General features: G+C 46.9%; 1 protein-coding gene across 5 annotated transcripts in view; it reads right to left on the bottom strand.

Annotated features, from left to right (window-relative positions):
* The window catches only part of phkb (phosphorylase kinase, beta), a 70334-nt gene that overhangs the window by 28039 nt on the left and 29795 nt on the right, over window positions 1-12500 (bottom strand). For 4 of the 5 annotated variants that reach the window (XM_081706200.1, XM_081706203.1, XM_081706201.1 and 1 more), the window contains 5 exons: window positions 12309-12404; window positions 11695-11892; window positions 8156-8213; window positions 7913-7990; window positions 6377-6535 (listed from right to left, as the gene is read on the bottom strand). In XM_081706200.1, coding sequence (XP_081562326.1) covers window positions 6377-6535; window positions 7913-7990; window positions 8156-8213; window positions 11695-11892; window positions 12309-12404 — 589 coding nt within the window. The remainder of the gene's footprint in view (window positions 1-6376; window positions 6536-7912; window positions 7991-8155; window positions 8214-11694; window positions 11893-12308; window positions 12405-12500) is intronic. The other variant, XM_081706204.1, reaches the window with a different exon arrangement.

The raw sequence follows: 12500 nt of genomic DNA, 5'->3' as shown, positions 1-12500 counted from the left end.
GTCACACACACACACACACACACCCTGTCACACACACACACACACACACACACACACACACCCTGTCATACACACACACACACACCGTCATACACACACACACACACACCGTCATACACACACACCCACACACACAGTCATACACACACACCCACACACACACACACACACCCCCTGTCACACACACACACACACCCCCTGTCACACACACACACACCCTGTCTCACACACACACACCCTGTCTCACACACACACACACACACCCTGTCATAAACACACACACACACACACCCTGTCATACATACACACACACACACACAGCCCCTGTCATACACACACACACAAACACACCCTGTCATACACACATACACACACACACCCTGTCACACACACACCCTGTCATACACACACACACACACACACACACACCCTGTCAAACACACACACACCCTGTCATACACACACACACACACACACCCTGTCATACACACACACACACACACCCTGTCATACACACACACACACACACACACACACACCCTGTCATAAACACACACACACACCCTGTCATACATACACACACACACAAACACAGCCCCTGTCATACACACACACACATACACACACACACACACCCTGTCACACACACACACACACACACACACCCTGTCATACACACATACACACACACACACACACACCCTGTCACACACACACACACACACACACACACACACACCCCCTGTCACACACACACACACCCCCTGTCACACACACACACACCCTGTCTCACACACACACACACACCCTGTCTCACACACACACACACACACACCCTGTCATAAACACACACACACACACCCTGTCATACATACACACACACACACACAGCCCCTGTCATACACACACACACAAACACACCCTGTCATACACACATACACACACACACCCTGTCACACACACACCCTGTCATACACACACACACACACACACCCTGTCAAACACACACACACACACACCCTGTCTCACACACACACACACACACCCTGTCATAAACACACACACACACACCCTGTCATACATACACACACACACACACAGCCCCTGTCATACACACACACACAAACACACCCTGTCATACACACATACACACACACACCCTGTCACACACACACCCTGTCATACACACACACACACACACACACACACACCCTGTCAAACACACACACACCCTGTCATACACACACACACACACACACCCTGTCATACACACACACACACACACACCCTGTCATACACACACACACACACACACACACACCCTGTCATAAACACACACACACACCCTGTCATACATACACACACACAAACACAGCCCCTGTCATACACACACACACATACACACACACACACACCCTGTCACACACACACACACACACACACCCTGTCATACACACATACACACACACACACACCCTGTCACACACACACACACACACCCTGTCTCACACACACACACACACACCCTGTCATACACACACACACACCCTGTCATACACACACACACACCCTGTCATACACACACACACACACACACACACACCCTGTCATACACACACACATACACCCTGTCATACACACATACACACACATCCTGTCATACACACATACACACACATCCTGTCATACACACATACACACACATCCTGTCATACACACATACACACACATCCTGTCAATACACACACACACCCTGTCATACACACCCTGTCATACACACACACACACACCCTGTCATACACACACACACACACACACACCCCGTCACACACACACACACACACACACCCTGTCACACACACACACACCCTGTCTCACACACACCCTGTCATACACACACACACACACACACACACACACCCTGTCATACACACACACACACACACACCCTGTCATACATACACACACACAAACACAGCCCCTGTCATACACACACACACACATACACACACACACACACCCTGTCACACACACACACACACACACACACCCTGTCATACACACATACACACACACACACACCCTGTCACACACACACACACACACACCCTGTCACACACACACACACACACACCCTGTCACACACACACACACACACACACACCCTGTCATACACACACACACACCCTGTCATACACACACACACATACACACACACACACACACCCTGTCAAACACACACACACCCTGTCAAACACACACACACCCTGTCATACACACACACACACACACACACACACACCCTGTCATACACACACACATACACCCTGTCATACACACACACACACACACACCCTGTCACACACACACACACCCTGTCTCACACACACCCTGTCATACACACACACACACACACACACACACACCCTGTCATACACACACACACACACACACCCTGTCATACATACACACACACAAACACAGCCCCTGTCATACACACACACACACATACACACACACACACACCCTGTCACACACACACACACACACACACACCCTGTCATACACACATACACACACACACACACCCTGTCACACACACACACACACACACCCTGTCACACACACACACACACACACCCTGTCACACACACACACACACACACACACCCTGTCATACACACACACACACCCTGTCATACACACACACACATACACACACACACACACACCCTGTCAAACACACACACACCCTGTCAAACACACACACACCCTGTCATACACACACACACACACACACACACACACCCTGTCATACACACACACATACACCCTGTCATACACACACACACACCCTGTCATACACACACACACACCCTGTCATACACACACACACATACACACACACACACACACCCTGTCAAACACACACACACCCTGTCATACACACACACACACACACACACACACACACCCTGTCATACACACACACATACACCCTGTCATACACACATACACACACATCCTGTCATACACACATACACACACATCCTGTCATACACACACACACCCTGTCATACACACACACACACACCCTGTCATACACACACACACCCTGTCATACACACACACACACACACACACACACACACCCTGTCACACACACACACACACACCCTGTCATACACACACACACACCCTGTCATACACACACACACACATACACACACACACACACACCCTGTCAAACACACACACACCCTGTCATACACACACACACACACACACACACACACACACACCCTGTCATACACACACACATACACCCTGTCATACACACATACACACACATCCTGTCATACACACATACACACACATCCTGTCATACACACACACACCCTGTCATACACACACACACACACCCTGTCATACACACACACACCCTGTCATACACACACAAACACACACACACACACACACCCTGTCACACACACACACACACACCCTGTCATACACACACACACACCCTGTCATACACACACACACACCCTGTCATACACACACACACATACACACACACACACACCCTGTCACACACACACACACACACACACCCTGTCATACACACATACACACACACACACACCCTGTCACACACACACACACACACACACACCCTGTCTCACACACACACACACACACCCTGTCATACACACACACACACCCTGTCATACACACACACACACCCTGTCATACACACACACACACACACACACACACCCTGTCATACACACACACATACACCCTGTCATACACACATACACACACATCCTGTCATACACACATACACACACATCCTGTCATACACACATACACACACATCCTGTCATACACACACACACACACACCCCGTCACACACACACACACACACACACCCTGTCACACACACACACACCCTGTCTCACACACACCCTGTCATACACACACACACACACACACACACACACACACCCTGTCATACATACACACACACAAACACAGCCCCTGTCATACACACACACACACATACACACACACACACACCCTGTCACACACACACACACACACACCCTGTCATACACACATACACACACACACACACCCTGTCACACACACACACACACACACCCTGTCACACACACACACACACACACCCTGTCACACACACACACACACACCCTGTCATACACACACACACACCCTGTCATACACACACACACACCCTGTCATACACACACACACATACACACACACACACACACCCTGTCAAACACACACACACCCTGTCATACACACACACACACACACACACACACACACCCTGTCATACACACACACATACACCCTGTCATACACACACACACACCCTGTCATACACACACACACACCCTGTCATACACACACACACATACACACACACACACACACCCTGTCAAACACACACACACCCTGTCATACACACACACACACACACACACACACACACCCTGTCATACACACACACATACACCCTGTCATACACACATACACACACATCCTGTCATACACACATACACACACATCCTGTCATACACACACACACCCTGTCATACACACACACACACACCCTGTCAAACACACACACACCCTGTCATACACACACACACACACACACACACACACACCCTGTCACACACACACACACACACCCTGTCATACACACACACACACCCTGTCATACACACACACACACCCTGTCATACACACACACACATACACACACACACACACACCCTGTCAAACACACACACACCCTGTCATACACACACACACACACACACACACACCCTGTCATACACACACACATACACCCTGTCATACACACATACACACACATCCTGTCATACACACATACACACACATCCTGTCATACACACACACACCCTGTCATACACACACACACACACCCTGTCATACACACACACACACACACCCTGTCATACACACACACACACACACACACACACACACACCCTGTCATAAACACACGCACACACACACCCTGTCATACACACATACACACACACACACACACACCCTGTCATACACACACACACACACACCGTCACACACACACACACCCTGTCAAACACACACACACCCTGTCATACACACACACACACACACACACACACACACCCTGTCATACACACACACATACACACCCTGTCATACACACATACACACACACCCTGTCATACACACACACATACACACCCTGTCATACACACATACACACACACCCTGTCATACACACATACACACACATCCTGTCATACACACATACACACACATCCTGTCATACACACACACACACACCCTGTCCTACACACCCTGTCATACACACACACAGACCCTGTCATACACACACACACATACACACACACACACCCTGTCACACACACCGTCACACACACACACACACCCTGTCATACACACACACACATACAGACAGACACACACACCCTGTCAAACACACACACACCCTGTCATACACACCCTCTCATACACACACACACACACACCCTGTCACACACACACACACACCCTGTCATACACACACACACAGACCCTGTCATACACACACACACAGACCCTGTCATACACACACACACACACACCCACACCCTGTCATACACACACACACACACACACACACACACACAAACACCCTGTCACACACACACACACACACACACACACACACACACACACACACCCTGTCACACACACACACACATACACACACACCCTGTCATATACACACACAAACACACCCTGTCATATACACACACAAACACACACAGACACTCCTTCACCACTAGTCCCAGTCCAACTAATGCACCACAAACTGAAAAAAAATCACATCAAATCACCACCGTGTGACTTATCAGCCCACATGCTGTTTAAGCACAGCCAGACAGGGGAGTTAAACTGTTTGGGTGAAATTGTATAGCTGATGAAACGTCGAGCCTCTGCGCTGGACTAGATGACCCACTCCTGCCCACGGCGTCTCTCTCCTGCTGTCTCACAACGCCCCCATTAGCATAACCGAGCAGTTCATCTGGATTAAGCACCCCCTCTCCTCCTCTCAAAGGAGCTCTGCTGAACCCTCTGAAATTCCCTGAGATGAACAGTGGGAGAATGTGCGAACAGGATCATAATCTGCACATGAACAACCCAACAGTTCCAGCGTGCGCACACACGTTTCCTGTTTGAGAGCGTGTCTGCTGCGTGACCAGGCTCTGACCCCGGGGTAGTTGCACAGATGCCAGTATATGGGGGGCGGGTACTGACCCAGAAGCTTGGCAATGTTGTACAGGGCCTGCCCCCACAGGAAAAGCATCCCATCACGGCCACTGTTGCTAGGGAAACGCTTCTGGCTCCCAGGGTTCCTCTGTTCCCCTTCCGCAAAGTCGGCCGGAACATAGTAGTACTTGGGAATGACGGCATGGCCTGCACAAGCACAGACAGCGAGTGCAGACGAGGGTGATGTGGAGCAAAACAAGAACCTCGATACTTACATTCATGACATTTTGTAGTTTGCTAATAAACTGGGCACAATGCACAACAATAGGGCCACCTTTAACGTGTAAAATAATGTTTATAATTCATTTAGATCTAATTAAGAAGGAACAGCAGTACAAAAACAACTGATTAAAAATATGTAAATAAATAAATAAATAACGGGAACAATAGACTTAATACCCTATAACTCTATAACTGTTTTAATAAAGATGCACAATAAGATTCTGTAAGATTCTCTTAGAAAAGCTAAGAACAATTTTTACATTTTCTAAATGATGTTGAATTCAATATTATGTGATTTCACAAACACACAGATAAGGGGAATGTGGTTAATTATATTATATTAATACCAGTTCAGATTACATCCTACATTTATGCATTTTAATTTCAGGTAAAATGAAACCTCTTAAAGGAAAACACAGGGACCCAGTCAGACTGCACACAGAACTACGAACTGGACATACACACACCTCCACATACCTGCACGCACCTGAACTACAACAGAGCAATGGCTGAAATCCCTCGTGAACAGTAGGGGGTCTTAGTGCTACGCTCTTATGGACCCTGTGCAGCAGGTTAACTGTGTTTCTGATTAACTGTGCTGCAGGTTAACTGTGCTGCAGGTTAACTGTGCTGTAGATTACCTTGTGCTGGTTACCTGTACCGCAGGTTACCTGTGCCGGTTACCTGTGCTAGTTACCTGTGCTACAGGTCACCTGCGCTGCTCAAAGCTGCCCTCATCTGCAGACCTGTTCTCATATCTCTGCTGTAACTAGAGGCTTTCAGCAGTTACACGCTTAACACTCTTCCACTGGGCAAATTTGCATGACTAGATTCTATCCCTGCAAAAGTACCAATAACTTCTAAAGTCCATAACCATTAAAAATGTACAGTTTCTGTCATCTTTGGAAAAATCACCCTAACAAGGCAAATGAACGCATGTGTATGTGTGAGAATGTTCCACTTCTCAACACTTCTCAACAGCTCCCTACAGGTTGTTGGGGGTTGTCTGTGTTTGTTTGGAAGGTCTGTGAAGTGTGATCAACTGTGTGAAGTTAGTTTTGAGCATTTCCTTTCTCAGTACTGAACCACACTCTGACAGTGATTCAGAGGAGTAAAGAAATAAAATACAGAACACTCATACAGTGTAAATATTTAAATATGAGAAGATTAAGCTAATTCAAGGAGCATGTGTATGAATTAATGTGTGCACAGTACAACTGTGGGTGCACTTTCATGTGTGAGTGAGTGACACAGAGAGTCTGAGGCAGAGAGACAGAGACAGACAGATAGAGAGAGAGTCACCTTCAAAAGACTCGAAAATGACCGCTTGCAAAAGTTCTTGATACTCCTGGACCTGGGCTTGGTTTCCTCTAAACACCCCTAGAGAACAAAGACGGAAAAGTGAACCGACCTTTAACGTACAGAGCACTGTCAGTATAACTGTATCAACACAGTGTACAATTAAACCACTCTCATGGAGTGAGAGTAAAAGCACTCTGGCAGGGTGAGAGTTAAAGCACTCTGGTAGGGTGCGCTTGGCCTCACCGTCAATCATCATGTAGATGAAAAATATCGGAAACTCGCACTCGATGCCATCGAAGAGCTGCAAAAACAGAGCAAGAGGTCGAAGTCACCAACAAACACACACACACACACACACACACACACACACACACACACACACACACACACAGTTACCAAAAGTGATTGCATATGGCCCCGCATTGCATATGGCCCCGATTTCGGTTCTCACATTATTATCAATAAAACATTAATAAAATAAAAATGAATGTAAAAAAACGTTTTTCTGCCTCTTAAACACAAAAAAAGGCATGTGACTGTTTTTTGTTTATTGTTGCATTTTATGTACTTGTTTATTTTTAAATCAAACATATATTTTCTATACTGCATGTCTGGAACAGTATGTGGTTCAGCAGGACACCGGAGGCCCACGTCATTGGATGTCTGGCTGTGTTTAAGCGGTCTGTCTGTACAGTCTGCTCAATGACAGCAAAGGCAACATTCCCTGACCCCAGATCAGCAAACGCAGACAGCAGGAACATCTCAGAGACCAGTGGAACAGACAATCCCAAAAGCCCACCTCACCCGTCTCTCTGAGAGGAGCCACGGACCACTCAGGATTGAGATTGTAATCAATGCAGATGGTGAGGGAATATCAGATTAAACGGCTGCAGTTCACCTGCCTGCGCCAGATGATTTCAGAAATCTTTTAAAAAGGAGGTAAAAACCACATCCAGATGACTGAGTGTGTGTGTGTGTGTGTGTGTGTGTGTGTGTGTGTGTGTGTGTGTGCTTGATGTTGGTATGTTTCATGTGGGCACCAGGGTGGTGCCAACCCACAATCACAGATGCCACTTTTAGCAACATGCGTCCACGCTGTAACTAAGATGAAAAGGTGCCAAACCTCTCGGCGAATCTAGTAAGAAGATTATCTGAGAATGTTCTAGTTATTCACATTGTGATGTATTTATAACCCGACGGAGTCATCCATGTTTACGTTCTAGCAGCTCTAAAGATCTCTCTCCTGAAGAGCTCAGGTTACCTCCACTGGCTGACGGCAAACAATGAAACCTTCTCCTTATCAACAAACAGCCTTCACAAACATTCAGCGTAGCAACAGGAGACAAGAGTGACAGATTAAGGGGTAATGAAATAAAGGGCGCGAATTAAACCGGTTTCACTTCGTTGCTGTGTCTCCCGGAAACCTCTGCAGGAGCCAATCAGGGTGAGGCAATCACGGGGAGCCAATTAAAAGCCCTGAGCTCCTCCTCTTTATGACATCAAAATTAACACACAATAACAGCACAGCCGAAAACCTCATTTGCCTGAAAGGACCAGCAAGTGACCTTGGCTTCAGACTGTAATTAGGACATTGGTCCTCACATCCGGCAGAGCCAGACACATACCTGGACTGACCGAGACATCCAGAGAGCATAGGCTACGCCAGCTCACAGAAACAAGTGATATTCGTCATAATTATCTCCTACAGATAAGGCTGGCACCTCCTATAATTAGCTCAGGACATTACGAAGGCAAATGACTACTTTTCCTGTATAATGGCAGCCATTAAATTATATGACCCTCTTCAAAGAACACAGACAAAAACCCATGACCCTGATTAAAGTGACTTCCTTCGCATTTATTCACCTTAAGTGCTATATATTGTACGGTGGGGATATAAAACATTTATTTGATCAAACAATTTCTTAATTGTTCTCACTAAACGTGTCTGGTTTAGCTGTCTGACTGGAAAATCAGCAAACTGGCAGTTTCTGATGAGTTGATAAGAGCAGATACGGTTGAAATGCTAACTGGTAGTTATAAAGAGAGCCAATGCATCGCAAATGTGCTAAATAAATGTTTATACCACTACGTACAGTGGTACCAGAATAACCTTTGATATGACAAAACACATGGTTAAGACGTGCCCATGTGTGACTTGATGTAACCTATACACAAAAAAGAAAGAAAAAAACCCATCCTATATAATTTGCCTGAGCAGTCAGAAAGCCTCCAAGTTTTCGCCCGGAGAGATCCAGCACAGCTCAAACCTGGCAACCCAACAAGGGCAGCAAAACGGCGTTAACATGGGTGAGGTGAGCAAAGCACTGGTGTCCACGCTGTCCCCCGAGTCACCTGCTCCACTTAAACCAATCACAGAGTGAGATTAAAATAATCCGCCAGTGAGTAAACCAATCACACGGCGAGATGAAACCAATCATTTAAAAAAAGAGTTTTCTCTACTCACTATACCTGCTGCTCAGATTAAACTGAACAAATAAAACTATGATCTCTAGCGTATATTCAGGAAAAAAAACAGCTCCGAGTTGAGTCAAGAAAATATTCTAAAATACATAAAAGTAACTACATTCAAATCAAACTAATCCATCATTTACAAAATATAGGGCTGCTACATATGACATTTAGCAGACAAATATTTCCTAGCAAATGCATTTACATATACGGCATTTACGTTTTCATCCAAAGCGACTTACAATTATGACTAAGTACAGCTTGAGTAATTGAGGGTTAAAGGTCTTGTTTAAGGGCCCAACAATGGCAACCTGGCAGAGGTGGAGCTTGAACCAGCAACCGTCTGATTACAAGTCAAGTACCTTAACCACCGAGCTACCACTGCCCTGTGGTTTATGTTCATATGGTTTATGTTCATATGTCATATGAAGACAGGCATTTTCCTGCCAAAGCAGTCTGTTGAGATGCCAGCCGCACAGCACTGTGGGAAGGCCCACTCGGCCTACCTGGACTCGAACACAGATCCTAGCCAGTCAGGTTCTACTCTCACGTGCCATCAACCAATGAGAACATAGTCAGGTTTACGCTCATGGGCCCCAAGCCAAGAAGAACACAGCCAGGTTTATTCTCGTGGTCCCTGTTACGAGTCCCTTGTCTGCTGCATAGCTTCACACGCTTCAGGTCAACAATGGCACGTCTATGGAGAAAGGTGTGACCTTCCTCTAAACCGTCAGACGCGTCTTTGCATTGTCTGAGGTTTGGGTGTGGAGGTTCTCAATGCTCTCTTTACTCCTTCATCTTCATCAATCTCTGGTATCTCGAGGTCCTAAGCCCTTCCGTCCTTCTCGTCCACTAGGTGGCGCTGACAGGCTCTTCTGGTTCTTACCGCGCCCTGTTAAGTATGAGCTCGTTAACACTGGGAGGTCAACTGCAGCCGCTTATGGACTGATTTGCTGTGTGTTAAGTAACCCGCCTCACATGGAACTAGCGCTCTGTCAGTTAGCGCTGTAGTTAATATCCTCCGAGCTCTGCCCAATCAGACGGGCTTTAACCACGGCCGGCACCTTCTCCCGCGTTATAAGGGAAAGAACCAAATTAATTAATCTCAGATGGATTATGAGGTGCACAGGAAAAATCCCATGTGTCATGCATTAGCATTAACGCTAATCTTCATTCTGAAAGGCTAATCTCTCTCTCTTAAAAGACAGCGATAAGACGAAGGCTTGAGTCGTGTCCTGACATACGAGTCGTGCAGCACATTTCCCATGTTGGATTCTGAGCCGGGATGCCGAGGCACCCTCCGGCCTAACCTTCATCTCGGCGGGTCGGTAGTATCTCCGGTTCTTGTCCTCATTGGGAGTCCTGTAGCCGTCCCGGAGGTAACGCTTGAAGCCGTATTTTCCCTTCAGCTTCCGGATGATCTTGTCCAGGGTCTGAGTGTAGAGGGCATCGTCATCCACCGCGAACGCCGGGTAGCTGATGCAGGGAAGCAGGGCGGCGTCTGTGTTCTGAACGCCGACATCGGAGACCAATCAGAGAGCGGACACTTTGTCTAAACCCCTCCCAGTCCTTTCCTCAACCTCGCAACCTCAGCAACCTCCATCTGGCAAACACTTTTGTGACCTGCTCTGTCTCTAAAGCAACCTGTTTCCCATGGAAACCTGCTCTGTCTCTAGGGGAACCTGTTCTGTTTTTCTCATTAACCACTGGCATTTGAAAAACCCGTAATCACAAACAAACATATAACGTAGACTACACTTCCACATTATCTCTCAATCAACCTTCTCTCACCTTCTAATCTGAACAGACGAGCATTTATGGATAATCCATTTATTTAAATCTCATTCATTATGCTAATTTACCTGAAGTTAATTGGGGTTCTATTTGTTTTTGTTTTTTAGAAATGGTGTGTGTCATAACTTACATGGGAGCGAGACTCTCTGGGCAGCAGAGAACATAGGGTCTGTCTGTTCCGGTTGTGAGCATCCAGATCCACGAAAATCACCGACCAGGAACATCCCTGTGAATCAGAACCGCAGTCAGAACTGTAAAGGCGCTGTCTGAAGGGCCAGAGAACCTTACTGGACTTTTAAAACCCAGCGAGCGGCTACAGAAG

The sequence above is a fragment of the Electrophorus electricus genome, chromosome 23 (assembly GCF_041902795.1).
Source record: "Electrophorus electricus isolate QZ-2024a chromosome 23, ASM4190279v1, whole genome shotgun sequence".
In the NCBI taxonomy this organism is placed as follows: domain Eukaryota; kingdom Metazoa; phylum Chordata; class Actinopteri; order Gymnotiformes; family Gymnotidae; genus Electrophorus; species Electrophorus electricus.
Note: the sequence above shows the minus strand (reverse complement) of the source record. Positions and strands in the feature narration are given on the sequence as shown.